Source organism: Oscarella lobularis, chromosome 13, assembly GCF_947507565.1.
Source record: "Oscarella lobularis chromosome 13, ooOscLobu1.1, whole genome shotgun sequence".
Taxonomy (NCBI): Eukaryota; Metazoa; Porifera; class Homoscleromorpha; order Homosclerophorida; family Oscarellidae; genus Oscarella; species Oscarella lobularis.
Window position 1 is genome coordinate 813,080 of NC_089187.1, and position 25,824 is coordinate 838,903.

The 25,824-nt window shown below is 44.2% G+C and overlaps 6 protein-coding genes and 1 long non-coding RNA gene across 12 annotated transcripts; 6 read left to right on the plus strand and 1 right to left on the minus strand.

Moving 5' to 3' along the window:
- Window positions 1–737: 737 nt before the first annotated feature.
- Window positions 738–1,889, plus strand: LOC136194342 (uncharacterized). The gene is made up of 3 exons (XM_065983430.1): window positions 738–1,106; window positions 1,388–1,561; window positions 1,682–1,889. Exons 1-3 carry the CDS (start codon window positions 951–953, stop codon window positions 1,748–1,750), a joined length of 399 nt encoding a protein of 132 aa, XP_065839502.1. The 5' UTR covers window positions 738–950; the 3' UTR covers window positions 1,751–1,889.
- Window positions 1,890–3,468: 1,579 nt separating this feature from the next.
- On the plus strand, window positions 3,469–6,030 carry LOC136194340 (bactericidal permeability-increasing protein-like). The gene is made up of 16 exons (XM_065983426.1): window positions 3,469–3,594; window positions 3,647–3,761; window positions 3,872–4,005; window positions 4,054–4,127; window positions 4,191–4,281; window positions 4,340–4,403; window positions 4,464–4,527; window positions 4,593–4,684; window positions 4,742–4,924; window positions 4,978–5,037; window positions 5,095–5,262; window positions 5,321–5,400; window positions 5,452–5,494; window positions 5,553–5,616; window positions 5,664–5,740; window positions 5,794–6,030. Exons 6-16 carry the CDS (start codon window positions 4,392–4,394, stop codon window positions 5,908–5,910), a joined length of 960 nt encoding a protein of 319 aa, XP_065839498.1. The 5' UTR covers window positions 3,469–3,594; window positions 3,647–3,761; window positions 3,872–4,005; window positions 4,054–4,127; window positions 4,191–4,281; window positions 4,340–4,391; the 3' UTR covers window positions 5,911–6,030.
- Window positions 6,031–6,218: 188 nt separating this feature from the next.
- Window positions 6,219–9,806, plus strand: LOC136194338 (probable glutamate receptor). Of its 2 annotated transcripts, XM_065983425.1 has the most exons (14): window positions 6,219–6,444; window positions 6,501–6,683; window positions 6,744–6,842; window positions 6,892–7,128; window positions 7,213–7,361; window positions 7,420–7,494; window positions 7,545–7,718; window positions 7,769–7,840; window positions 7,889–7,993; window positions 8,051–8,209; window positions 8,263–8,457; window positions 8,504–8,750; window positions 8,801–8,968; window positions 9,035–9,806. In XM_065983425.1, exons 2-14 carry the CDS (start codon window positions 6,587–6,589, stop codon window positions 9,712–9,714), a joined length of 2,457 nt encoding a protein of 818 aa, XP_065839497.1. In that variant the 5' UTR covers window positions 6,219–6,444; window positions 6,501–6,586; the 3' UTR covers window positions 9,715–9,806. The 2 variants fall into 2 exon arrangements, with proteins under 2 accessions (XP_065839497.1, XP_065839496.1); XM_065983424.1 differs by having other exon boundaries at window positions 8,801–9,806.
- A 102-nt stretch (window positions 9,807–9,908) lies between these two features.
- Window positions 9,909–14,726, plus strand: LOC136194481 (death-associated protein kinase 1-like). Of its 3 annotated transcripts, XM_065983622.1 has the most exons (18): window positions 9,909–10,158; window positions 10,248–10,406; window positions 10,458–10,556; window positions 10,609–10,716; window positions 10,772–10,888; window positions 10,941–11,042; window positions 11,097–11,213; window positions 11,270–11,362; window positions 11,416–11,502; window positions 11,561–11,680; window positions 11,731–11,832; window positions 11,897–12,001; window positions 12,055–12,153; window positions 12,208–12,270; window positions 12,322–12,945; window positions 13,055–13,246; window positions 13,305–13,943; window positions 13,993–14,129. In XM_065983622.1, the coding sequence occupies exons 1-18, from the start codon at window positions 9,940–9,942 to the stop codon at window positions 14,005–14,007; spliced, it is 3,060 nt and encodes a 1,019-aa protein (XP_065839694.1). In that variant the 5' UTR covers window positions 9,909–9,939; the 3' UTR covers window positions 14,008–14,129. The 3 variants fall into 3 exon arrangements, with proteins under 3 accessions (XP_065839694.1, XP_065839692.1, XP_065839693.1); XM_065983620.1 differs by having other exon boundaries at window positions 13,305–14,726; XM_065983621.1 differs by having other exon boundaries at window positions 9,909–10,113; window positions 13,305–14,726.
- On the minus strand, window positions 14,542–15,114 carry LOC136194483 (uncharacterized). 2 transcript variants are annotated; one of them, XR_010671650.1, is made up of 3 exons: window positions 14,882–15,114; window positions 14,697–14,800; window positions 14,542–14,639 (listed from the first exon to the last, which is right to left on the minus strand). It is a non-coding gene; the product is annotated as an uncharacterized lncRNA (long non-coding RNA). The 2 variants fall into 2 exon arrangements; XR_010671649.1 differs by having other exon boundaries at window positions 14,877–15,114.
- On the plus strand, window positions 14,876–19,727 carry LOC136194482 (death-associated protein kinase 1-like). The gene is made up of 17 exons (XM_065983623.1): window positions 14,876–15,096; window positions 15,226–15,384; window positions 15,430–15,528; window positions 15,583–15,696; window positions 15,752–15,871; window positions 15,930–16,031; window positions 16,085–16,201; window positions 16,262–16,354; window positions 16,409–16,495; window positions 16,555–16,674; window positions 16,732–16,833; window positions 16,924–17,028; window positions 17,080–17,178; window positions 17,228–17,290; window positions 17,343–17,963; window positions 18,072–18,263; window positions 18,312–19,727. The coding sequence occupies exons 1-17, from the start codon at window positions 14,923–14,925 to the stop codon at window positions 19,473–19,475; spliced, it is 3,531 nt and encodes a 1,176-aa protein (XP_065839695.1). The 5' UTR covers window positions 14,876–14,922; the 3' UTR covers window positions 19,476–19,727.
- A 400-nt stretch (window positions 19,728–20,127) lies between these two features.
- On the plus strand, window positions 20,128–25,694 carry LOC136194580 (uncharacterized). Of its 2 annotated transcripts, none has more exons than XM_065983764.1 (20): window positions 20,128–20,450; window positions 20,513–20,575; window positions 20,655–20,810; window positions 20,981–21,037; window positions 21,158–21,199; window positions 21,250–21,519; window positions 21,569–21,702; window positions 21,758–21,898; window positions 21,949–23,218; window positions 23,271–23,405; window positions 23,464–23,586; window positions 23,641–23,763; window positions 23,815–23,943; window positions 23,995–24,120; window positions 24,170–24,301; window positions 24,362–24,487; window positions 24,548–24,673; window positions 24,729–24,860; window positions 24,912–24,966; window positions 25,042–25,694. In XM_065983764.1, exons 1-20 carry the CDS (start codon window positions 20,330–20,332, stop codon window positions 25,067–25,069), a joined length of 3,489 nt encoding a protein of 1,162 aa, XP_065839836.1. In that variant the 5' UTR covers window positions 20,128–20,329; the 3' UTR covers window positions 25,070–25,694. The 2 variants fall into 2 exon arrangements, with proteins under 2 accessions (XP_065839836.1, XP_065839837.1); XM_065983765.1 differs by having other exon boundaries at window positions 25,048–25,694.
- The last annotated feature ends 130 nt before the right edge of the window (window positions 25,695–25,824 follow it).

The window sequence follows — 25,824 nt, forward strand, 5'->3', positions numbered from 1 at the left end:
GTTAACCTTCTCCAATTTTCCCTGATTTCTCGTGAATTCTGCTCTGCGGGCGAAGATCGAATGAAGAATCATATTCAAGTCTTTGTCAAAAGCAGTAAGTTTTTAAATTTGCGGCGAAAGAGCGTCTTTTCGATGTCGCACGACCGAAAACGGCTCCCTTTTCGCTTTCTCGCGCATTTAACGCTTTCGAAAACCGCTCTAAACGTCTTTTCAAACTATTTCGACCTCTATTCGGCTTCGAACGAGCCCATAAGAGTCGTTTTTGATCGGAACCACGCATTTCATTCTTCGATCGATGACCGTGGCTCGAAAACGCCTCCGATAGGCTTCGATGCCCGAAGCGGAGCAGAAGAATGGGAGCTCCTAGCGTTTTTTGCATTTAGCTAAGCTGGACGGCTCCGCTGCCCTACTACACTGTAGTATACGTCTTCGGAATTCTTCTCTTAGAAGCATGCAGGCGATCGAGAGATCGCGCAATCGACATAAAAGCGAAACCACCAAACCTTAATTCACGCAAGGAGGTCCAGCTTTTCCTTTATGCATAAGTTCTCTTTTATGATTGCTGTGTATCTTACATGGGACTATATAGAAGCAGACCGCCGATTATAGTCTAATTAGTGAGCAAAGCAGCACCAGGCCCAGAGGCGTACGCAGCGTTAGGAAAAAAAGGGTCCGAAAAATTATATAGTAGTCACTACAGTGTAGTGTCTGTTGGAAAGATGTGGGCTTGCCCTAACTAAGTTTGTTTCAATAAGGTACACTCCTCCCTGTCGAGACGTCGTGATTAGGCAATGACGTCTGAGAATTCTTGGATTTGCGGAACAAACCGGCTTGGGGTCACGTTTGGGGCGGGTTCGCTAAACTGAAGCCACCACCATATACAGTTGCACCCAAATGCGGGCTGTGCATTTGCTTTACTGACGCCGATACAGTAGCGCCTTCCAAACACTATGGATTATCGTGTCCTGCTTCTCGTCCTCTTGGCTACAGTGCTTGCTAGTGGCCAGGGAGGCGGCGGCAAGGGGGGCAGACCCGGCGGCATAGGCGGCGGAAAGCGCGACGCTTCGTGGGAGCTCGATGCTACCGAACTTCGTCATTACGGCGAAGTACGTGCAGTATTCGCGGATGATCACTGGCAAAGGACTAGGGGCGACCGTGAGGGCTTTGGACGGCCGGGGCTAATCGACCCTCGTTTTAGTTGATATGTCTGCTTCCATAGTCGCGATTACCCTCTCAAAACGAAACACCACGGCTGCGGCTTGACCGTTAGAGTGATTGATAATATGCCGGCAGACCCTTACTTTTCCGTCTATAGGCGTACAAGTACAATTCTAACACTTCTAGTTAATTGCTACTTATTCAATCAATCTCGCTATTCTCTTTGCAGGCTTTGGCTGTTCGCCAGCGCGTTCGCCGCGAGCTCAGTCGTTATGATCTGAGCGAGCAGCTGCCTGATTTGACCGAGGCTCGAGCTGAAAATTACGGTTACGGCGAGCTGAAGCAGGACATTGGAAATTTGATCGATTCGCTTGCCTCACACTTCGACAAGACTAAGGGTGACGTACGTCCATGATATATGCATAATAGGCACGTACGTCGTCTACTGAGAGCTAGAACCGAGTGACGCCTTAATTAAAATCCATGTAGTTGTACAGTATCTTCTCTGACTATGTGGTTTTAGTCGGTGAAAGAGGCCGAAGGATTGAAGAGGCTTGTGAGAACTCTCCAGTCTTACAACGAAGCCGTTTGAGGCTAACCTACTTCAGGATTTGCTTGTTGCTGTATTTCGATGTCGTCTTCTGTTTTTCGATGTTGTCTTCTGTTTTCGATGTTTCGTGTTCGCAAATCCTGCTGAACACATGTTTTGTGACGCATTTGGAGATCCCGCACGCGACCGAGTTCTCTTCAATTTGTTTGTACATATGGTCTTTTGTTTGAATAAGGTAGCCCCCTCCCTGTCGGAACGTCGGTAATTAGGCAAGGACGTTGGTATTGCGGAACAAACCTGTTTGGGGTCAAGTTTGGGGCGGACTGAAGCGTATACGGTTGCACCCAAATCTGGGCAGAGCATTTGCTTTACTGAAGCCGATAGCACCTTCCAAGCGCTATGGATTATCTTGTCCTTCTCGTCCTCTCGGCTACAATGCTTGCTATATAGTGGCCAGAGATAGCTAGGGCGCCGGAAAGCGCGACGCTTCGCCGGAGCTCGATGCTACCGAACTTCCGAGTCGTCAATACGCCGACGTACGTGCAGTATTCGCGATTCGAAAAGATGGTCACTGGCAATTAAAGGACTATAGGGGCGACCATGAGGGACGGCCGGGGCGAATCGCATCCCGACAACAAAAGGCTCTCGCTTTATAGTTGTACAGTAATAGTCCAAACAGAAACACGGCGGCGGCTTAATTGACCGTTCGTCTAGAGAGTGATTGATAGGTCGGAAGTCCCTTACTTTTCCACCTATACTTTCAAACACTTCTAGTTAAGTTTGCTACTTATTCAATCAATCTCGCTGCACTCTTTGCAGGCTTTGGCAGCGCGTTCGCCGCTAGCTCAGTCGTTATGATCTGAGCGAGCAGCTGCCTGATTTGGCCGAGGCTCGAGCTGAAAATTACGGATACGGCGAGCTGAAGCAGGCAGGACATTGGAGATTTGATCGATTCGCTTGCCTCACACTTCGACGACGACACTAAGGTACATGTCGGGGACGTCCATGATGTATGCATGATGGGCACGAACGTCGTCTACTGAGAGCTAAAACCGAGTGGCGCCTATATAGAATCCATGTAGTTGTATCTTCTCTGACTATGTGGTATAAGTCTGTGAAAGAAGCCGACGGATTGAAGAGGCTTAATTGTGAGAGCTCTCCAGTCTTACAACGAAGCCGTTTGAGGCTAACCTACTTCAGGATTTGCTTGTTGCTGTATTTCGATGTCGTCTTCTGTTTTTCGATGTTGTCTTCTGTTTTCGATGTTTCGTGTTCGCAAATCCTGCTGAATACTTGTTTTGTGACGCATTTGCGTGGTATTTATCTTTGGGTAAGCCCTCCCAGGGAGATCCGGCACACGACCGAGTTCTCTGCGATTTGTTTGTACATATGGTCTCCGCCCCAGAGGCATAAGGGTAGCCTGTCGTTTGACACCAAATCTGGCACTCTGCAATTTTCAACTCCGCTGGTACCAGTAAACGTTTAAGATTTTTAGCATTCTTTGGCGTTTGGCAGGAAGGGTAGCCATTTCTTTGTGTACGCAAAGTAAGCCAAAGCCCATTAACGGAACTCACCCTTTAGTAGCGGATGAAACGTTGACAGGACGGCTACCGGGTATGCATTAATTAATTAATTGGGATAGCAGCGAATAACAACTTCGATCTGTCGAAGTTGGAAAACAGCATAGGCTCTAAGATTTGATTTGTACTGTGATCACTTGCTTCCGTCAGCTTCCGTCACGTATCCCGCTCTAGCGCACGCTGAACTTGCGTCACGAGAGATGACAGCGTTGGCCTTGCTCTTTCTCTTTCTTTGCAACGCACCCGCCGTTTTCCTAGCCAATCCCGGATTTAGAACAGAAATAACGCAAATAGGACTAGACTATGGTAAGTCTAGTGCCGTTGCAAAGCCAAAAACGATGAAAACGTCATGTCTTAGTCCGCCAAGTTGGAGTCCCAATTCTCGTGGGTCAACTCAAAAGCATTTCTATCCCAGACCAAAAAGGATCAGCGGACGCACCTGTAATAGGTGGCATAGACTACTCTTTCACAAAGTGAGAAGAGCAAAAACAGAAACCGAAACCGAAAGCTGTAGCCTACGTTACAGGCAGCGGCTTTCCGTTTCAGCCTTTTGATTTTTTTCACTTTGTCGTTTCTCTTTCAGCATAAGACTAACGGAATTTTCGATCGCTTCATCTGCTTTGAAAACGGTCGCTGGCACAGGAATCGAAATTTCCCTGGCTGGCGTTTCCATCGCAGCGTCGGCGAATTGGCATTATAGCAGTGATATCACGGCTGGCAAGAAAAATCCAAACTCTGAGACCTATTATTGAAAACCGCTTTTAGGATTCACGTCGCTGATAGCGGAAGTGCAGATGTATCTGCGAGTGATGTCAGTTTAGCGGCGGTTGTTAGCCTTGGTGCGTACTTTTAAAGTGAAAGGACACTTCGACCATTTGCAAATGGTATCTTGTCTTATCAAGGTGTTGACGGCAGTGGTCACCCAACGATAACGGACAAAAGCTGCAGTTTTGTCATTGGGAGCTTGAATGTTCACTTTCATGGTGGAGCTAGGTATGAAATTCAAAAATTAGAGAAGGCCTTTTGAAATCAGTTTTTTTGCTTGTTTCAGCTGGCTTTACAACCTGTTTGCTGACAATATAGCAGATAGCCTCAAAAGCAGTATGGAAAAATCGGTAGATAATCTTCATTACCTTCTGTTAGATTAGATCCATAAAAAGGTATTTAAAAAATAGGTTTGCAGTGCTGCGACGAATGCCATTAACACCGAGGCAAACAAATCTTTGTCAACTCTGCCACGTTAGTACTGTGTCTTCGCGTTTGCGTGCACACAAATCTCGATTCCTAACCGAACTTTTTTTCAGTTTTGCAGAAAGTTTCTTCTGATGCAGAAATTAATTTAGCGCTGGCACAATCGCCAATTTTTAATTCTACGTTTATGCAGACGCTCCATAAGGTACACTATACATGTATGACGTTCATATAAAACACTAAAATTAATTAATTATTCTAGTGCGATTTTATTTACACACCTGATCCAAGTGAACCTCCTTTTCAACCGCCGTCTCTTCCTCCTGCAAATGCAGTAGCGTCCTTCTCAATGCTCTCTGTTTGGATAACGGACTACGTAGCGAATACGGCTGGCTTCGTGTATCAGAAAGCGGGACTTTTGCAGATCAACGTCACTCAGAGCACGGTATAGTATTCCACTGTATCACACTAGCGCTTTTTCTTATTCCTAAAGCCTAGATTCCAAACAGCCCATTCATTTCTCTTAATACAAGCTCTATCAAGGGCTTCGCTCCCGGGGTAACCTATGTTTCATCATGCATCAGAACATGGTCCATGCCGCGTTTTCTCTTCTAGCTTTACAGCAAGTACCCCAACAAAGCTCTTCAAGTTCTTGTTAATGCCACGTCAGCTCCGTATGTTAACATAACGTCGTCCCGCATAAACTTTACCGCGCCCGGAGAGACGGTATTTTACGTTCTGGTAGACAACGTAACGAAAGTCGAGGCATTCACACTTGGAGTTGTACGAAATCGCTTTTTGCTTGTTCTTCGTTAGTTGAGTCAATCGTATTTTAATTAAGGTCATGCATGCTACAGTCTTCGCAGCTCTTACAAAGAACGGCACCCAGGAGATAGTCACAGCCAATGCTACTTACCTCAAGTGCTATACGAAAATATCTGTTTGGTCATTTATATAAACCTGATTTCCTAGGTCAGACATTAGTCTAGTTTCTACTAAAGTTGGAGACGTCAAGGTACGTATCAATATACGTGATTCAGCAGAAAATAACTAAACTATTAATGGTTTCTTAGGCTGATGGTTTTGAAAATCTAATTAATCTTATGTGTCACATGGTGCTTATTCCTAAACTTAATAGTAAGTGTTGGCCTATTAGTTGATTAAATTTATACGGTCACATACAGAGTACGGCGCCACTGGTTTTGCTGTACCTGTTGTTGATGGAGTATCGTTTGTCAATCCAGTTTTGATGCAGGGACCAGTAAGTTGGAGGACATTTTAATAAGAGAAAATATTAATTTGCTGCTACTTAAGGGATACGTTCAAATTGCTACTAACGTCTCCTATACTCCCTCAATGTCTCAGACAGAGAAACAGTATCGTTACATTCGTCTGGACGAATCAAAAGAGAATGAAAATGACTTTGTGTAAACCGGAAGGTTTGATATGTTGCGTGTGCTTGCACGTTCTTGTTGTTGTCGTCTTGTTTTTGGATTTTCTAGTTTTGCATGAATTAGTCAGTTTTCGATCGATGGGTTACGAGGCAATCAGTTTATTTCCCAGTTCCTAGATTTTTCAGTCGATACGTCTGGATCACGTACTGAAGATGAGGGTCTGGACTCGAAAGGAATCAAGGCACAAGACAAGGCAGTGATTCACCTCATATTACATGGCGCCCGCTTCGGCGCGAAACATGTCAAGGGTGCGTGCTTTATCCCTATCACGTGGTCTCTCGTATTCGACGATATGAACGCTTTTCGTTCTTCTACTCGTGAGACGATGAACGCATCCTTCATTTTATCCTCCCTCCTTTGCTTTGCGTTCAGATCACGCGCGATGCATCTCATCCCACGCCTCCTTTCACGGTGCCGCACCTAAAACGCCTTGGTCTCGACTCTGGAATATGGACTTCGTACTACAAGGACAAAGAAGATGAATAACACTAACTGTTGGATTGACTGCTAGGTTGGAAAGCGTCTAGATTATCTAACCTAATTAATCAGTGTCACGCGTTTCTACAGCAACTGATTTCAGTTTATTGACTCCCGTCCATAACTGATCAGTACGCGGTCCTGAATTTCGAGTCAACGACGGACGCTTCGACGTCATGAACGGCATTTCGAACTACTGTCTTGTACTCAACTTCACATTGGTTTTTGTGACCCTTACAGTTCTCGCCACTGGCAATTCTGACGTTCACTTTGGTGAGTTTCCCTAATGCTGCTGCATTGGAAAGTTCTGTATTGACTTATTATGTCTGCCAGTGGTACTCCAAGACGAATTAAAGCCGTTCGTCGCTAAGGAGCAACTTTCTCTTCTACTGGGCGGGGCCGAAAGAGTCCTATATGCGTCGACACTAAATAGTCGGTCCGCAGCGTCGAATAAGCGCATTTCCTATAGTTGTGCGTGTAGATTGTGACATTGTGTGCAACGTTCCTGTTGTCCACTTGACTGACACTTGTTTGTCGACTTCTGACTTCCGCATTCCTACAGTAACGGTTCCCATAAACTCTACGAAAAGGAAGGCTGGTCGCTGTGCGAGAGAAATTGGCCTTGGGCATTCGGCTGAAGGGCAGATGAAAGTTGTAGCTCTCGCTACAAGTCGCTTTCAGTGGCATCGGATTCTTTTGCATACAGATGAGGAGCGAAGTACGTCTCTCATTTGCATATAATTAATTACTTAATTAATTATGGTACTTCATTCGTTGTCTTCACGTTGATTTTCTGTTTTAGGTTTTGAAATGCTTCGCCTTCTTGGAGAGAAGATGGGACTTACTATTCTCAGCTCTGTTTCATTCAGTGACGAAGTAGCAATCAACATTTCGGTGGATGCAGTTGTCGTTCACTGTGGCACACGCATCTGTTATCTTCGCTTTATTAAAGTAAACTTTGAAAAAGTTTCATCTAAACTGACATGAATAACTATTGGTTGCACTCTAGATGCTAAAATTGTGGCAGGAAAAAGAGACAATACAAAACATCGCGTGGCTTGTAACCGAAGATACTGCGTGGGAGGTTAGGAGCTTGCTTATAAGTCTACAAGCAGTTGCTATAATTATACATAGATTGAATCAAAGCCAACGTTTTGGAAAGATATATTTGTGACGTCGAATTCCGTTGACGTAGAGTTGCTGGGGATAGAGAGGGTTCTACCCGCTGGAACGCAAATTAAATCGCTGGAGGAGATTTTGAAGTGCAATTTATTTTCTCACTGTCTATCGGCAAATAAACGAGCACAGGTCTCTATGTTTTGCCATCTTCTTATCATCGTCACTATTTATTACTACAGGCAAATTTGATGTCCGTTTATGATGCCATTCTTGTGCTAGAGTCTACTGTTGATAGAGACTTTGATGAAAAGGTAGGAAATCAGTATCACTCCGTAAAGACGGTCAAGCGTTCTCTAAAGCTTGATTTGATTTTCGGAGCATCTGAACCAGTAGTTTTTGAATCATCAGGAAAGGCCAGGGTCTATTCTTCTTACAACATATTGCGTCTTAGTGGATCAGGGAAAGTGCGTATGCATGTTTTGTTATCATGCATAGAAAGGGTCTCGAGGACATTTGTGCAGGTGGCTTACGTAAACGGCTATGATCTGATGGTCTCGGCGCCTTATTTTGACGAGGATCTTAGCCGTTCTTCTCAGAGCAGACGTCGAAGGGCCTTGTCACTTCCTCAGGAATGTCCTAAGATTGACTATCCGTATCACTTCAATGTGACTTCAGTAGAAGTACGATCTGTTTGTAATGTCGTTTGATAGTCGATTTGAATCTTCCTATACAGGAACGTCCCTTTCTTTTCAAAAACGCTACTGGCTCATATAACGGACTGATTGTTGACCTAATGAATGAATTGCAGAAGCGCATGCAATTTACCTACACGATTATTCCAGCGCGTGGCAATAAGTATGGAAACATAATCAGTAGCGAAAATGGAACTGTCACTGCTACAGGAATGATGGCTCAGCTTCTTGATTGTGTAAGACAGACTGATAAAGTGACTCTTTTATGACTCTTCTGAACAGGAAGCTGATCTGGCAGTTGGACCTCTTTTCGTAACCAGTGAACGGGAAAAGTATATTTCGTTTGCTGACACTTGCTGGATGGATGCCAGTTTAACTTTGTATGGCTATAAAAGAACCGTGGATGAAAAGGACGTTTTAGCTTTTCTACGGCCTTTTTCTGCGGAACTGTGGGTAACGCTCTTAGTAACGCTACTTGGATATCCCATTATTCTCTCAATATTTCGTCTGCTGAATGTGAAAAATCGGCGTGAGTAAACAAGTGTTAGCATTTCTACTCGTGACCAACCTTTTCTGTAGGATCTCCCAAATCCTTTCTTAAGTTGTATTTGGAAAGCGTGTGGCAGGTCTACGGCACGATGACTCAACAGGGTATGGAAACGGGTAATGAAGAAATTATTGATGTACCTATCGCTGAGGCGCAGCACAGAATAAGAAACACCATGTCTTCACGTCTTCTCTTTGGCGGTTGGTTCTTTTTCACTATGGTTGTCGTGGCCATGTATACGGCCAATTTAGCGTCGTTTTTCGTAGCCGACACTATTCCAACAGGAATTCAAAGTGTCGACGAGCTTGCCGATCAAACGAATGTTCAGTACGGCACAGTGGTTGACTCGGCAGCTGAACGATTTTTTCGCACTTCAAGTATAGACAGGTACAGGAGAATGGACGACTACATGAAGAAGACAAAAGGCGTTATGGTGTCGAGCTCTGAAGAGGGATATGAACGCGTTCGTAACAGTAGCGGTGGCTATGTCTTCATCTGGGGCGACCTGTCACTCGAATACGCGGTGAGCACAAGTCCTCAGTGCAACACTAGGCTCATTGGGCGAAATTTTGATAAAAGTGGCTACGGTATTGGAATGCGCCGGGGACAGCCATATAAGAGAAATTTCACGCTGACACTACTGGAATTGAAAGATGATGGATCTGTCAACACGTTACGCGATCGATGGATAACTAAAGCGGGAGTGTGTCTGCCTAACGAACAAACAGGTGAAGATTTGGGAAGACCCCAACCCCTAAAGCTGCGGGCTTTTTTGGGCGTGTTTATAATTCTATTTGTTGCTGTTGTCTTGGCAGCAATTTCGTGGTATTGTGTCTCTTGTTGTTCTTTTGATGGTGATGAAAATCGTAAAAATATTGATAACGGTAATGGTGATGATAATGATAATGGTGATGATTTTGATAATATTGATGATTATCTTAATTAAGATGCAGTAAACAGTAGGGATCTTATTATATTTTTGCTTCTCGTTGTCGCTGAGTTGAGTTGAGTGTTTTGGTAACATGTCTAGATTTTGCTCACGTTTGTACTAAAGTTATTTTATTTGAATTTCAGTTTACGGTCATAATCTAGACACCAAGAGATTGCGCATGCTCATTTCCAGGTTCTCTTCGGCGTTTTTGGGATTTTCTGCGGGCCTTTAGCTCGAGTCATGGAGCCGAGTAACAGCACAGAAGAAATTTTGGAAGACTCTTGTATCATCGACGCTATTCACCGAGGCGACCTGAGAGAAGTGGAGCGAATTCTTGCCACTGGCGAAGCGTCATCGAACGCAAAACTTCGAGAAAATCTCTATGAGGATGAACGTGAATCCGATGATGACTGCGTACGACAAGATACGAGCCCTTTCTGTGCCGTTTCAGTGGGTCACGTGAGTTTGCATTTTAAGATCCCACTCACGTAGCCACAACTGGCGACAGACTGCAATTGGCTGCATTGATAGTCACCTTTTGCTTTTAGGGTTACTACAGCATTTTGCATTTAGCTGTGTATAAGAATGATATGGAAATTGTCAAATGCTTGCTTGATCATAAGGCTGATCCCAATTCTCGGCCTAACAATTGTTTTATTGTTCGATCCGAACTGATTCGAAGCGGTTTTGATTTTGATCGCTTGCACGTATGGAATATATTGTTTATCAGCACTTTTAATTAATTTTCATGACTTTAGGTCAATTTGACTCCTTTGATGATTGCCGCTATTCATTGTGGTGTAGACATGGCAGTGTGGTTGCTTCAGAAAGGAGCATCTGTAAATCTCAGAGACGCAGTATGAAGCTGTTCAGTGAAATTGTTCTTTTGTCTAATCTCTAGTTTTGTAGCATGACAGAGATGCTCTTTGTTGGGCTTGCGTTAGCGGAAACGTAGACTTAGTAGAATTCTTTGGTGTTAGATTTGGTATCAGATGCCTTAAAATTTCATATGTGACGGTAATGAAGTGGGGGTGTTTTTCTTTGATAACTTCTCGAAGTGGTTTCAATTCAGGACGTGTACACATTAGCATTTTTTGCTTGCTTTGGTGGCAAAGCAGTTTTTGAAACTCTTCTGCGCTCTGTTGACAAGAAAGACTATTTTAATGATTTCCTTGCTCGAAAGAATTTGGTATTTTAGACAGGAGCGTATTCTCAAATTATTTAGGGTGCTGTTTGTTTAGGAAAACGTCTCTCTTTTACACATTGCCTGCTGGGCTGGACACTTAGATCTTCTAACTTCTTTTGCGGCAAATTTTCCAACCGATCTTTATTTGCAAGACAAGGTGTCTTTCTGCACGTTCCAGCGACGAGTATTTTTTCTATAGTTTTCATAACAGTCGAAACGGTCGTTGCTTCATTACGCGTCCATGTCCAGACGAAAAAGCAGTACTGCTATCATGGCATATTTGCTGGAGGAGAAGGGATTCGCTGACAAAGTCAATGCATGCGATAAGGTCTGCTTTGTCTTTTTCGCTATAAAACTGGACTTAACAGCGTCTACGTTCAACAGGAAGGAAGTTCGCCTCTTGCTCTCGCCTACGAATGTTCTAATGCAAATTCTGTGCGACTTCTTAAACGCTGGGGTGCAAAATGTCTTAATGCCGTATGAGGAGCTCTACTACGTACTGTGGATACTTCAACAGCTCTTTCTTTTAGAAAGGGTATAGCGATATTGAATTAGCTGTCATTGGCAACAATTTAGAATTACTTCGAGAGCTGGCCTCCGCGAATCCTGGCATTGATGTTAGCAACTTCATTTAAATAATTATTAGTATGTTCTAGCTAGGTAGTTATTTTTCAGAAGTCGCTGTTGCTACATTTGGCTGCTGAAAACAGTCAAAAGCATTTGCCAAGAGATACAACAGCTGTGCTGAAGTTTCTCGTTGAGACCGTTAATGTGAACATTGATGAAACGAACGAGGTCTAATGAACTCAATATTTGCACTGTAGGTCACAGTTTCGTTTTCGTAGAAGGATGAGACGGCATTACATGTGGCGTGCCAGAATTCTGTCTGGATTTTGCCCGTAAAGTATCTAATTGAAGCTGCTGCAAGCCTTGAAGTTCGAGATAAGGTAAGATTATTTCTTTTTTTCTCGTATCAATGCATTGTAATATAATATGAGCTTTTTTCTGCAGGATGGATGTACGCCTTTTTTGTTAGTTTGTAGTAGAGAATTTCCTGCAGAATGCGTAATTAGGTGTCTGTTTGAAGCGAAAGCGGATATAAATGCCAAAGATGATGTATGTGCAGTAGTGGGCAGCCGTTTTGTTTTCAGGTTATTGCAAATGTTTAGAGAGGCAAAAACGCGCTTCATTTGCAAGCTGTAACTTGTGACATTGCGACTCTAAAGCTACTGGTAACTCTTGGAGTGGATCCGTCAGTTCACGACGACGTAAGTTTTCAGCCTGCTTTTTGTGTGCAATTTGCGTATTCACTTGAGATTTAGACAGGACGAGCACCGTTTCAAAGTACTCATGGCGAAAAAAGAGTTTTCTTGCAAGAGAAATACGTAAAACCTATTACATGTATGAAACGACGTGAGCAAAGAATTTTGCATTAGATCCATTCGCGATTTTCTTCATTGCTATCGGATGAAAAGGTCAAGCCCGGCGGTGTCAAGTTATGCCTAGTTGGAAACGCGAAGGTCGGCAAAACAACCCTTCTTAATGCGCTTCAGCGAATAGGGATCAAGCCAGTGGCCGAGGCAGACAGAACGGCAGGCGTTGACGTTTACAGCGTCCTCATCCCGGTCGCCGAGGGGACCTCAGAGGGCATGTTAGCGTGGGATTTCGCCGGCCAGGAAGAGTTCCACGGCGCTCACGCAATTTTTTTCAATCCGACGTTGACGATTTTTCTCTTGGTTTTGGACGTGAGAAAAGGAGAGGCTCTAATGGAACAGGAGGCGAGGTTTTGGCTGGCATTTTTGAAAGTCGTTTGCCGGAGAGTGGGCGGAGAGGTAATGAAGCCCGAAGTCATAATTATCGGCAACAAACGAGTTGAACAAAAAACCGACGATTGGACGCCTTCTTTTCAACTGAAAAGAATCCACAACACAATGAGAATAGAGTTTGAAGCGACGTTTAATCTTGACCATTGTCTTGAAATCGACTGCAATGAGGAGTGGTCGTTCTCTGTAAACAAACTAAGGCAGATTCTTAAAGATCTAAAGCGAAAATGCATAGAGGTAAGTATGACCGTAGACGAGAGCAAAGAAAAGTGCAGATGCTGCATTTTATTTATTACCCAGAAGCTATAGGCATAGAGGAGTACCATAATGAGGGAGATTCTTTTAGAGGGCTCGAGAAGTACCGAGAGTGTGTGAACTGGTTCGTGAGGCCGTCGTCGAGCAGATGCGTTCAAAATCGCCAGATTATCGACTTGTTTCCTCGTCGGCTTTTCGGGAAAAAATATCCAGTGCAATCGAAGTAGAAGTCTCGAGAGAGTCATTCAATCTAATTGTACAATACTTAGATTCAATTGGAGAGGTGCAATTAAATTGAATTATCAAATAGTTTAATAATCAGGTTACGCCCGTCTATTTAGATAATTGATCTCAAGTATCGAATCTGCATTTCAAGCGGTTGGCTTTGCTCCAACATCATTGGCCCGCTTTTGGCTCCAAGTTGGTTTCCCGTGTCCGTTCAACGCAATTCGGATGGAAAAACGACGAAAAACGACATTGCATCGGCTCTGCGCAGCTTCGCCTACGAGCAAAAGAAGAAAAAATCCCAAGCTCAATCTATTGACATTACTGCAGACGATGCGATCGAAGTGCTTCTCTTCCTCGAGCTCTGCTTCTTAGTTTACGGAGAAACTGACGTGTATCAAATACCGGCGTTGTCTGAGAAACTCGCGCCAATTCGCGGTTGGCAGTCGAAGCCCGAAATGTCCGTTTATCGCGGTAGTAGATTCCGATGTTCCGATCCCACTGACATCATTCCTCCCGGTGTATTCGCCGTTCTCCAGTGCAGATGCTCGGCGGCTGAAGACACCTGTTACGATCGGTATGAAATATGGAAAGGAGGCATCTATCTGGTCAAAGCGCGCAATAGTCATGTGGTCGAATGTTTGGTATGCCTTCGAAAAGGCGACTCTGCCATCGACGTTATCGTGCGCTGCGACGATCAAAGCGTTCGTCTGGGAGGAGAGCTTCTGAGCGATGTCCAACAAATGATGGTTGAAGTGAGAGACAAACGATGCCCCGGTCTTCCTATGGATTGGTTTTTTCTAGACAGCAATGAAATAGGAAAAAAATGTTTACTTACCGAGTCGCCGGAAAGTGTTTATACGTCTAAGAGCGTGGAGGGGAAGAAGCTAGATGACGTCGTTTATGCTTTAGCTCCGAGCACAGATTATTCAAAAGTCAGTCAACTTACGTTTCATTGCGAGCCATTGGCGCCTTCAGAGGCCTTGCCTCCTGTAGCTTTTCCTTCCGATGGGTGCGAAGTGACTGATGGCGTTATTAGAGCTGCTGCAGCGGCTGGATCATCTCGTTGGGAAGACATTGCTATAGAGCTTGTTGACGTCGAGGATTTTTCTCAACTCCAAGGTTCGAACAAGGTGAAATTAATACGGGCGATTAGCATTTGGAAACTCAAGTTGGAGAAAGTGCCTCAAGTAAGGCATCTGTTGAGCATATTTAAGTGTGGGGGCGTGTCACGAAGAGCAATAGTGTCCAACTTTCAAGAACGCTTGCAGTTCTAGTTGAAAACTGGCGAGCTTTGCATGCTGCTCAACGCACGTAGAGTCAATCTGCCAAATGCATTGAAATAGCGTGTTTTTCTCCAAACGTTGCTAATGCACTGATCCCCTCTTAAGTTTAGGTTATAAGAAATTATTTAGTCTAGTCTACCTGCATGGAGTTTCTTGTATCGACCACTAAAAAAATTAGTGCTAGTTCTACTCATAGTCTTTGCATGTCCAGATTTTGCTCACGTGGTTGTATTAAAAATTATTCTTAGAAGATCTGAGTCTTCCTCTGTGTGTACCTCTTACTCTGGAGCAGGCGCGTAACCCAGGTCATATTCGATTTTGTAAATCTGTAACGTATTTCATTTGAATTTTAGTTTATTGTCTCTTAATTTAATTAGGAGATCGCGCATGCTCATTCCTCACTTTACCAGTTTCTCTTCGGCGTTTCTGCGGGCCTTTAGCTTGAGTCATGGAGTTGGGTAACAGAACAGAAGCAATTTTGGGAGACTCTCGTATCATCGACGCTATTCACGGAGGCGATCTGAGAGAAGTGGAGCGAATTCTTGCCGCTGGCGAGGCGTCAGCAGACACAAAACTTCGAGAAAATCTCTATGAAGACGAACGTGAATCCGATGATGACCAGGTACGAAAAAATACGAGCTCTTTCGGTGTCGTTTCAGTTGATCACGTGAGTTTGGTTTTGCTCACCTGGCGACACAAACTACAATTGGCTGCTGTTAATCAACTTAATTGTACCCACCTTTGTTTTTAGGATTACTACAGCATTTTGCATTTGGCCGTGTATAAGAACGATATGGAAGTTGTTAAATGCTTGCTTGATAATAAGGCTGATCCAAATTCTCAGCCTAATAATCGTTCCAATGTCCGATCAAAACTGATTCGAGGCGGTTTTGATTTTGATCGTTTGCACGTACGGAATATATTGTTTATCAACACGTATAATTCACGGCTTTAGGTCAACTTGACTCCTTTGATGATTGCTGCTATTCACTGTGGTGTCGACATGGCGGAGTTGTTGCTTCGAAAAGGAGCATCTGTAGAACTAAGAGACGCGGTAATGGAGCGGTTCAGTGAAATTTTGTTCTTTGTTTTATCCCTAGTTTTGTAGCACGACAGAGATGCTCGTTGTTGGGCTTGCGTTAGCGGAAACGTAGAGTTGATAGAATTCTTTGCTGTTCGTATTAAATTTGGCATGAGATGCCTTAGGATTTCATATTTAATGGTAAAGAAGTAGGGATATTTTTCTTTGATAATGCCGCAATGGGTTTTGTATTCAGGACATGTACACATTAGAATTTTTTGCTTGCTTTGGTGGCAAGGCAGTTTTGGAAACACTTCTGCGTTCTGTTGACAAGAAAGATTATTTGAATGATTTTCGTGTTCGAAAGACTTGTGTGGTATTTTTTTGCCGTGCATAGCTTCAAATTATTTAATCATTTAAAGTTGTTTGTTTAGGAAAATGTCTCTCTTTTACACATTGCCTGCTTGGCTGGACACTTGGATCTTCTCACTTCTCTTACTGCAAATTTTCCAAGCGATCTTTATTTGGAAGACAAGGTAACCTTTTTTTGTTTCAGTGACGACTATTTTTTCTGTAGCTTTTATAACAGTGGAAACGGTCATTGCTTCATTACGCTTCCATGTCCAGGCGAAAAGGCAGTACTGCTGTGATAGCATATTTACTTGAGGAGAAGGGATTCGCTGATAAAGTCAATGCATGCGATGCGGTCAGCTTTGCTCTTTTTACTACGTATACAACTTGACTTAGTAGCTTCTACGTGCGACAGGAAGGAAGTTCACCTCTTGCTCTCGCCTACGAATTTTCTAATGCAAATTCTGTGCAAGTTCTTAAACGGTGGGGTGCAAAATGTCTAGATGCTGTAAGTGGAGCTCGACTATGTGCTGTGAATACGTCGGCAGGTCTTTTTTTTCAGAGAGGGTATAGCGATATTGAATTAGCTGTTATTGGGAACAATTTACAACTACTTCGAGAGCTGACCTCTGTGAATCCTGGCATTGATGTTGGCAACTTCAATTAAATAATTTTTATTATGTTTCAGCTATATAGGTATTTTTTTAGAAGACGCTGTTGCTACATTTGGCTGCCGCAAACAGTTCAAAGCATTTACCAAAAGACACAACGGCGATGCTGAGGTTTCTCGTTGAGACCGTTAATGTGAGAGTTGATGAAACGAACGAGGTCTACGATTTCAATCTTTGCTTTAGGTCACAGTTTTATCGCTTTTTCTTTTCTTAGAGTGATCAGACGGCATTGCATGTAGCGTGCCAGTGTTCTGTCTGGAATTCGCCCGTAAAGTATCTGATTGAAACTGCAGCTAGCCTCGAAGCTCGAGATAAAGTAAGAGGATTCCTCTTTCTGTCGTTTCGAATAGCTATGGATGAGGTGATCAATGAATTGTAATACGTTTGACCTTCTTTTTTTCTGCAGAATGGACGTACACCTTTCTTATTAGCTTGTGAAAGACAATTTCCTGCACAATGCATAATTAAGTGTCTATTTGAAGCCAAAGTTGATATAAATGCCAAAGACAATGTATATTGCACGAATGGACCCGTTTATTTTCAGGTTATTATAAATTTTTAGAGAGGCAAAAACGCGCTTCATTTGCAAGCTATAACGTGTCATATTACGACACTGAAGCTATTGTTGACTCTTGGAGTAGATCCGTCAGTTCACGACGACGTAAGTATGCCGTCTGCTTTTGTTAATTACGTAGTCACGTGGTATTTAGACGGGACGAGCTCCCTTTGAAGGCACTTCTGGCGAAAAGAGAGTTTTCTTGCAAGAGAAATACGTAAAACCTATTCGCACAGAAAGACACAAGAAAAAGAATTTTGCGTTAATAGATACGTTTGAGATTTTCTTCACTGTTATCTGATGAAAAGGTCAAGCCCGGCGGCGTCAAGTTATGCCTTGTTGGAAACGCAAAGGCCGGCAAAACAACTCTCCTGAACGCGCTTCAGCGAATAGGAATCAAGCCAGTGGCCGAGGCAGACAGAACGGCAGGCGTCGACGTTTATGGCGTCGTCATCCCGGACGCTGAGGGATCGGAAGGCATGTTAGCGTGGGATTTCGCCGGCCAGGAAGAGTTCCACGGTGCTCACGCCATTTTTTTCAATCCGACGTTGACAATTTTTCTTTTGGTTTTGGACGTGAGAAAAGGAGAGGCTCCAATGGAACAGGAGGCGAGGTTTTGGCTGGCATTTTTGAAAGTCGTTTGCCGGAGAGTTGGCGGAGAAGTAATGAAACCCGAAGTCATAATTATCGGCAACAGACGAGTTGAAAGAAAAACCGTCGATTGGACGCCTTCTTTTCAACTGAAAAGAATTCATGACAACATGAGAGATGAGTTTGAAGCGACGTTGAATCTTGACCATTGTCTTGAAATCGATTGCAATGAGGAGTGGTCATTCTCTCTACAAAAGTTAAGGCAGATTCTTAAAGATATAAAACGAAAATGCATAGAGGTAAGTATGGCGGTAGATGAGAGCATAAAAAGCACAAGTGCTGCGTAATTAATACCCTAGAGACTAATGCAATAGAGGAGAACTATAGTTGAGCTAGGTTTCTCTTAGAGGGCTCGAGAAGTACCGAGAGTGTGTGAGCTGGTTCGTGAAGCCGTCGTCGAGCAGATGCGGTCAAAATCGCCAGATAGTCGGCTTGTTTCCTCGTCAGCTTTTCGGGAAAAAATATCCAGTGCAATTGAAGTAGAAGTTTCGAAAGAGTCTTTAAATCTAATTGTTCAATACTTAGATTCAATTGGCGAGGTTAGATCAATTGAATAAAAAATATGCCTAATAGTTTTGTCTTTTTAGATAATTGATCTCAAGTATCGAATCTGCATTTCAAGCGGCTGGCTTTGCTCCAACATTATCGGCCCGCTTTTGGCTCCAAGTTGGTTTCCCGTGTCTGTGCAACGCAATTCAGATGGAAAGACGACGAAAAACGACATTGCATCGGCTCTGCGCAGCTTTGCCTACGAGCTAAAAAAGAAAAAATCTCAAGCTCATTCTATTGACATTACTGCAGACGACGCTATCGAAGTGCTTCTCTTCCTCGAGCTCTGCTTCTCAGTTTACGGAGAAACTGACGTGTATCAAATACCGGCATTGTCTGAGAAACTCGCGCCAATTCGCGGTTGGCAGTCGAAGCCCGAAATGTCCGTTTATCGCGGTAGTAGATTCCGATGTTCCGATCCCACTGACATCATTCCTCCCGGTGTATTTGCCGTTCTCCAGTGCAGATGCTCGGCGGCTGAAGACACCTGTTACGATCGGTATGAAATATGGAAAGGAGGCATCTATCTGGTCAAAGCGCGCAATAGTCATGTGGCCGAATGTTTAGTATGCCTTCGAAAAGGCGACTCTGCTCTCGATGTTATCGTGCGCTGCGACGATCAAAGCGTTCGTCTGGGAGGCGAGCTTCTGAGCGATGTCCAACAAATGATGGTCGAAGTGAGAGACAAACGATGCCCCGGTCTTCCTATGGATTGGTTTTTGCTAGACGGCAATGAAATAGGAAAAAAATGTTTGCTTACCGAGTCGCCGGAAAGTATTTATACGACTAAGAGCGTGGAGGGAAAGAAGCCAGATGACGTCGTTTGTGCCTTGGCTCCGAGCACAGATTATTCAAAAGTCGGTCAACTTACGTTTCATTGCGAGCCATCGAAACCTTCAGAGGCTATGCCTCTCGCAGCTTTTCCTTCCGATGGGTGCGAAGTGACTGATGGCGTTATTAGAGCTGCTGCAGCGGCTGGATCATCTCGTTGGGAAGACATTGCTATAGAGCTTGTTGACGTCGAGGATTTTTCTCAACTCCAAGGTTCGAACAAGGTGAAATTAATACGGGCGATTAGCATTTGGAAACTCAAGTTGGAGAAAGTGCCTCAAGTAAGGCATCTGTTGAGCATATTTAAGTGTGGGGGCGTGTCACGAAGAGCAATAGTGTCCAACTTTCAAGAACGCTTGCAGCAGAGATAAAATAGGACTGCTTGCAGTTCTAGTTGAAAACTAGCGAACTTTGCATGGCTTTGTACTGTTCAACGACTTCGCACGTAGAGTCAATCTGCCAAATGCATTAAAATAGCGTGTTTTCTTCCAAAAGTTGCTAATGCACGGATCCCTTCTAAGTTTGTTAGTAGTCTACCTGCATGGGAGTTTCTTGTATCCACCACTAGTACTGTACTGTTACTTCTACTTATAGTGTTTGACATATTGATTTTTTGCATTGCATCTCCGATGTGTCTGCTCCTATTTTCTTTTTCTACGAGTTTGACACTATAAACGTTGGAGGTGCTGAATTTCTGGCGCTTTACACGTTTGATCAACCAATCAACCAAAGTGGATCAGCTCACGCACCCCTGAAAGATCACATAAGCTACTACTGTATTTCAAAAAGTCTGCGGTGGAGGCAGGGATATAATGAATATAGCCTCGCGGAGCCAGGCCCTACTGAGCAGGGCGTGGTCCTCACTGCTCGTACTGAGCAGGGCGTGGTCCTCACTGCCTACGAGCAGTGAGGACCACGCCCTGCTCAGTAGGGCCTGGCTCCGCGAGGCTATAATGAATAGAGGTACTCAGGGCTCCTGAGGTGCTAGTGGCAGGGCTAACGCGCGCATGCAAATATGGAAAACGTCTTGTCTGCAGAACAGAAGCATCTGCAGTGCTTCGCTCACCGATTGTGGACAAAAAGGAGCTTTCACAAATGTCTGGACGTCTTTTGTCTTAGCCGAACTCTCGAAGACTGCGGAATAGCGTGCTTCGCCCGGTTTCGAGAATCGCTGGAGCCGACCAGTAGTTCCAGCGTTCCACTTTGCACCGAACTCGGTCTGAAGATGTTGAATCAGTTTTACCACACGCTTTCGTTTCGAAACGAATCGCGCTCGGAGGAATTTGCTATTTTTAGACTGACTATTCGGTCCTTGTCCTCTGAAATAGCAGAGTTATGTTTTGCAAGTAATCGAACAATTTTTTCTGCTTTTGTGACTTGAATTTAATTAACGTAAGCTTATTTTCAGGCAGCGACGAGCTTGATCTGGCTTACGAAGATGCAAAACGGTTCCACTATTTTGTAGATCCAGGTAGTGTGCAGAGACCTCTCTGTAGCGGATATTAAGCCATAAGCTATTAAATTAGTCATTCGCTTCTTTTCTTTTGCAGAGTATCTTTCGTCTTTGCCTAATTTGACGTCAGAGGAATGTCACAGTTTGCTTCAGGCAACTCTCCTTGATTGCAAACAAAATGTTGAGAAGTTGGTTGAGATTTATTCTCTGGCTGCCAATTTCTCTGCGTCACTGCGCGCCAAAGCAGATCAAAGTATGACCGCACACGAGCTTTTAATTTCTTTGACTAGAAGCTAGACCGATTCTTGCTCCGCTTTCCTCATCAATTCTTGTTCATTACTAGAAAATCTTACTGCAAGTATAAATAGGCACACCGCACGTACTCTGATATTATCAGGGATGATCACAATAAATTACTTTTAGTTGAAATAGAAGCCATTGCTTCAGAAAAATTGGCAGAAGTCACGCAGAAAACCCAAAGTAATAGCTGTTTGTGTGTTCTAGATTACGATTTTATTATTTTGTGTCTTATTTGCGAGCGGGCTTACTCACGTGAACATCTCGCTGTAGGAGGTGCCCTACTGACACCTGATTTTGTAGGGGATGATAATGAAACTGTTCAACAGAAACTAGACGTAAAAGGTTTGATTAGACGTTTTCATTCGACACTATTTTGACGTTTATTTGCTAAGTGGAGAACTTGGAATATCGTTTGTATAAATTCGCGTTTGAGCAAATTGGCGAGTACTGGAAAGAATTGGGAGCCTGCCTCGGATTTTCAAAAATGGAATTGGACGACATCGATCAGACCAATCACACATTGGACGTCAAATACAAAGCTTGGTGCATGATATATAAATACTACCAAAGGGAGGGCAATACGACGATTGAAAGCATGACTAAATTACTAGAAGAAACCAAAGCGCGAAGGAAATTGGATGTCACCGAAGTATCTCGCAAGGGTATAGTGAAGCGTAGGAAATAATTCCTCTAATTCTTTCTATTTCCAAGTCTTGCCGCCTTTTGTTATTGACCATCCCCTTCTGCGCGGAAGGGAGCAGGAAATGCGTCAAATTGAGAACTTCTTTTGGGACGACCATCCAAGCAGTGCTCGAGTGAGCGCTATCTGCGAACGGAAAATTCTCGTAAGGCTGTCCCCCCGTGTCTATGGCGACGAAGTAGAGCTTTATCGTTTCTCAGATCCTGCGTGGCGTTGGCGGCGTTGGCAAGACTAGTCTTGCGTACAGTTTCGCTTTTCGTTACGCCGACGCTTACGTTCGAGAGATTCATCACTTCAACGCGGAATCCTTCGCCTGCATGGAAGCGTCTCTTAGAGATAACGTACGAATCGCTCGCCTTTTTGACTACGCCTTACAGGCTATTTTCCGCAGATGCGACGTGCTGGCGAGAAAGAATTCGTCAATTTTGAGAAATCGTCTCAACGAATTTCTCTTTATTTCTCCTTGCTTCAAAGCATTGGCCGCGTCTTAGTTTTGATCTACGGCGCGGACGAGTACGATCTCGTGAAGGACTATCTGCCGGGTCCAACGGCTCCCTGTCACGTTCTCATTACGACAAGGAGTCCGTTGGAGGAATTGGAAGATCACGACCAAGTGAAATGCTTGAGCTTAGAACCGCTAGACGGAGAAAACGCCGTGACTGCCCTTCGTAGCTGGGCGGGATTCGGACGCCGTCCCGTTGACGATTCAATCGATTCAGAGTACGCTAGACGCCTGGCTTTGGAGCCGCCCATCGAAGGCTTACCCATCGCTATCGCCCACGCCGGCACCTTTATTAAACGACATCGGCTGTCGTTTCAAAGGTACTGGGAGAAACTTCGCGCGGCGACGAGTGTTCTCGACGCCGCCGCGCTCGATTTGGACAAATTTCTGCAGTATTTTCGTCTTTCTCATCTCAAACGGTGCTTTTTGCAAGCGGGAGTGACGCGTCCGGGGCAGCTGAGCGTCGCCGCACTTTCGGATTTTCCTGGCTTGAATGACGTCGATAGGCAGAGCGTCTCGAGAGCCCTGACGAAATTGCAGAAGCGCACGTACGCTTTCTTGACGTGGGAACTCGACTTGGATGACGTCGAATGCTACTCGAAGGACGGCTACGCAATCCTCAGCGTCTGCTCCGTGCTGAACGGCCAAGAAATACCTCAGGACATCGTTGCTAACGCGATTCTACCCGCCGACGTCGAATTCGGAGATTTTCGCATTGCTGCAGGCATAAGAGCACTATGCGAACATTCCCTCATCAGTCAAAGTGTCGGAAACGATTTCGTTGTGAGATACAGCGTGCACAGCCTAATACAAGGAAGTGTCGTAGAACGTTTGAAGGACAATTCGAAACTCAAAGAAGTTATCACTTCTGCGGAATGTTCTCTGTTTACGCAGCTGCCCTCGCCAAGGCTGCTGCCTTTGCGTCTTGCTGACGATTCTGTGTCTTCTCTTTGTCCTCACGCTTATGCCGTCGCCGGTCACATGCTGTCGGTTGGTATGCTCGGCGCTGGACGGATTACAATGATTGATTACGGAGTTACAATGGCGACGCTCTACCACGACTTTAACGCGACAATCGGGCTGCGAAAAATCTACGCCGAAAAGCTAAAGGGCGATTCTCTTCTGCCCTTGTCTGTGAGAGAGACCAAGTTGTCCGATAGTATGCTATCTGTATGTCGATTTACTGTGACAGAACTCGAATATTTTTTTAGACTACTTTTCTCTGGCGACGGCGTATGGCAACGTAGGCGCTTCTAAGGAGTGCGAGCGCTATCTCATCTTGGCGCTGCGTGGACGGAGTTTGAAAGAATTGCTTGATGAGCGAGATATGACGCGCGAATGGCGCAGTAAGTCAAATCGAGTGGAAGATAAAACCGACTAAATGCTGACTTTTTCGACGTTTAGTTGCAGTGAGACTCGCTGAAGTTTATCGATCGCAGGGCCGCTCCCAAGAGGCATTGGGAATAATTTCGCAAGTAATATCGTCGTTTTCTGACGTGACCGAAATACCTGGAGATTTTTCAAACGGTGTTTAGACATCCTCTAGTTGCCTTGTCCTTACAACTCTCTATATATTTTCAGTGTATCAAATTCAAGCTCGTGCATTTGAAGACCAGTCGGAACACGGAAAGCAACTCGAATCTTTAAAAAGGGGCTTGACTCTTCACGAATCTGTCAGCTGTTCTGACTACAAATACACTCTCCGTAAGTAATTTACCTAACTTCCACTGCTATCAAGTCAATCTTCTTTTGCAGTCCTAATTGAGATCGGTGATTGTTTCATAAACTATCATAATAAAGCAAGCGAGGCATTGCCTTTCTTTGTAAAATCGTTAAAGTTAAGGCAGCGACTGTTTCCTCGAGGTCATCTCTCCATAGCACTAGGTTTCTTTTACTATAGCACTCTAACTTAGTACAGTAACATAATTATTTTAGCTCTGCGACGATTGAGCTATTGTTACATGGAATTGGGTCAGTGGAAAGAGGGATTGAAAAACTCAACGTTGTCGCTTTCCATGGCCAAGGAATGCTGCACTCCTGATCATCCTGAATTGCCTGCTTGTTTGTCACATTCTATAGATATTGCTCGATTTGCATTGTCCCTTTTTAGATTTTTATTGTCACGGCTATTGCTTGGTGACAATGAAGAAGGCCGAGGAAGCGTTGCCGTATTTCCAGAAAGGCTTGGCGTTGATCAAGTCGAATCCTTACTCGTGCGATCGTTCCTCAGAGCTTGCACACTGTAAGCTCGATTTTTTTTCTATTTTATTGTGACCGTACATTTTATTCCTACTTCCTTCAGGTCTTTTTGGTCTTGGAGACGCTTTGATTAGCGCTAAGAGACTTGATGGTGCCATTCCCTATTATGAAGAGTCGGTTGCAGTTTGCAGAAATGCTTCTAATATTCATACAAGCATGCGTGCCAAATGCAAGTAGAGCGTGGACGTAGTCTTTCTGCTAGTTATCTTATTTATTTGTTTGTATGCAGGTCTAAATGGTCTCGCTCTCGCATACTTCTACACGGGGCGCTTTACTGAAGCGGTGCCGTGTTTGAGGGAGCAGGTTGAGATGCTGTGGAAGTCACCGCATCCGGACTATTCCCTGATAGCGGATAGTAATAGAACGAAAGATGGCTTTAGTGCGATTTCTTGAATTTACCGTTCTTGAAGGGGTAAAAGGTTTATGTGGCTGCCTGATGAAGGCAAAGAAATTGGGAGAAGCTCAGAGGTTTCTTGTGAAATCGATTAGAGATCTAAGCCACAAGTCACGTCTTCCTCCTACTCATCCTCAATTAAGAAAACGTACTACTTTCTCTTTGTTTGACTCCGTTTCAATGCAGTTTTGCCATTTAGTCGAAGATCTTTTGTCTCGATGCCAGATTGAACTTGAAAAGGATCCAACTTGCAGGTAAACTATTAATTTAATTACGCAACTGTTGTGCCAAAAAACATCTAATGTCTTTTTTGTTATTTTAACTTTTAGTGGTAGATTATTCTTTAGTCTTAATTAAGACTGTTGCCTGTGGAGCTGTAGTCAGAGTGGGAGAGATAAGTATTACTTTCCTAACGTATAGGCTGCCAAGACCGGCCAAGACCAACCTGTCGCTGATGAGTAACGCGCCTTGATTTTCTTTAAACTTTTTTCTTTTTGGTTCAGCACTGGGAGAGCTCTAGGAGAGCAATGGAGTCTGGTTCAGCTGAATTCCAGGCTTCTTTACTGCTCAGTGGAGACATAGATTTGAATCTATGGTGGAAAGCTCGAAGAGAAGAGGACGGCCGGCCAAGTGCGACCGATCGGGGGCTGGGGATTAGGAATGGAGACCGTTATAAAGATTTACCTTATCGGCATACCAGCCCCGAACAATTCCTAGGAAAATTTGGCAATGACTGTCACATTGCCCTCTAGCGATACCCTGTATAATGCTGTGATCTTGATCTCTATCAAGAAACACCACAGATCGGTCCTCCCTTGCAAGAATGCTTCCCGGATTCAGCACATTGTCAACGTCACCAGCCAACGTCGTACCACACCGTCACGATTTTGAAAGCAAAAACAAATGACTTACTTTTCGTATTCGTCCATTGCCACATATACCGCTTTGCTGTCTTAGCGAACGATCGAATTGATCATCTTGATCGAAGAGATTAATTAATTAAGCTCGGCACGAGCTCGATATCAATTCCAGCTTTGCGTTCCTTTCAGATCGCTGACCTTTAGTGACGCGGGAAAGCGACATTCCGATCTAAAGTTCGAAACGGACAGATG

Excerpts from the sequence above, each read along its gene's own strand:
- LOC136194342 (XM_065983430.1), top strand. The coding sequence starts at position 951 with ATGGATTATCGTGTCCTGCTTCTCGTCCTCTTGGCTACAGTGCTTGCT. Across the intron at positions 1,107-1,387 it reads AACTTCGTCATTACGGCGAA|GCTTTGGCTGTTCGCCAGCG; the intron begins GTACGTGCAGTA and ends TTCTCTTTGCAG. Across the intron at positions 1,562-1,681 it reads TCGACAAGACTAAGGGTGAC|TCGGTGAAAGAGGCCGAAGG; the intron begins GTACGTCCATGA and ends ATGTGGTTTTAG.
- LOC136194340 (XM_065983426.1), top strand. Across the intron at positions 4,528-4,592 it reads ATCTTTGTCAACTCTGCCAC|TTTTGCAGAAAGTTTCTTCT; the intron begins GTTAGTACTGTG and ends ACTTTTTTTCAG. Across the intron at positions 4,685-4,741 it reads TTATGCAGACGCTCCATAAG|TGCGATTTTATTTACACACC; the intron begins GTACACTATACA and ends TAATTATTCTAG.
- LOC136194338 (XM_065983424.1), top strand. The coding sequence starts at position 6,587 with ATGAACGGCATTTCGAACTACTGTCTTGTACTCAACTTCACATTGGTT. Across the intron at positions 7,495-7,544 it reads CCGAAGATACTGCGTGGGAG|ATTGAATCAAAGCCAACGTT; the intron begins GTTAGGAGCTTG and ends AATTATACATAG. Across the intron at positions 8,751-8,800 it reads GCTGAATGTGAAAAATCGGC|GATCTCCCAAATCCTTTCTT; the intron begins GTGAGTAAACAA and ends CCTTTTCTGTAG.
- LOC136194481 (XM_065983620.1), top strand. The coding sequence starts at position 9,940 with ATGGAGCCGAGTAACAGCACAGAAGAAATTTTGGAAGACTCTTGTATC. Across the intron at positions 10,407-10,457 it reads TTGATTTTGATCGCTTGCAC|GTCAATTTGACTCCTTTGAT; the intron begins GTATGGAATATA and ends TCATGACTTTAG. Across the intron at positions 12,002-12,054 it reads ATATAAATGCCAAAGATGAT|AGAGGCAAAAACGCGCTTCA; the intron begins GTATGTGCAGTA and ends GCAAATGTTTAG.
- LOC136194482 (XM_065983623.1), top strand. The coding sequence starts at position 14,923 with ATGGAGTTGGGTAACAGAACAGAAGCAATTTTGGGAGACTCTCGTATC. Across the intron at positions 15,697-15,751 it reads TTAGGATTTCATATTTAATG|GACATGTACACATTAGAATT; the intron begins GTAAAGAAGTAG and ends TTTTGTATTCAG. Across the intron at positions 15,872-15,929 it reads GTGTTCGAAAGACTTGTGTG|GAAAATGTCTCTCTTTTACA; the intron begins GTATTTTTTTGC and ends TTGTTTGTTTAG.
- LOC136194580 (XM_065983764.1), top strand. The coding sequence starts at position 20,330 with ATGTTGAATCAGTTTTACCACACGCTTTCGTTTCGAAACGAATCGCGC. Across the intron at positions 20,451-20,512 it reads AGCAGAGTTATGTTTTGCAA|GCAGCGACGAGCTTGATCTG; the intron begins GTAATCGAACAA and ends GCTTATTTTCAG. Across the intron at positions 24,302-24,361 it reads TTCCTCAGAGCTTGCACACT|GTCTTTTTGGTCTTGGAGAC; the intron begins GTAAGCTCGATT and ends TACTTCCTTCAG.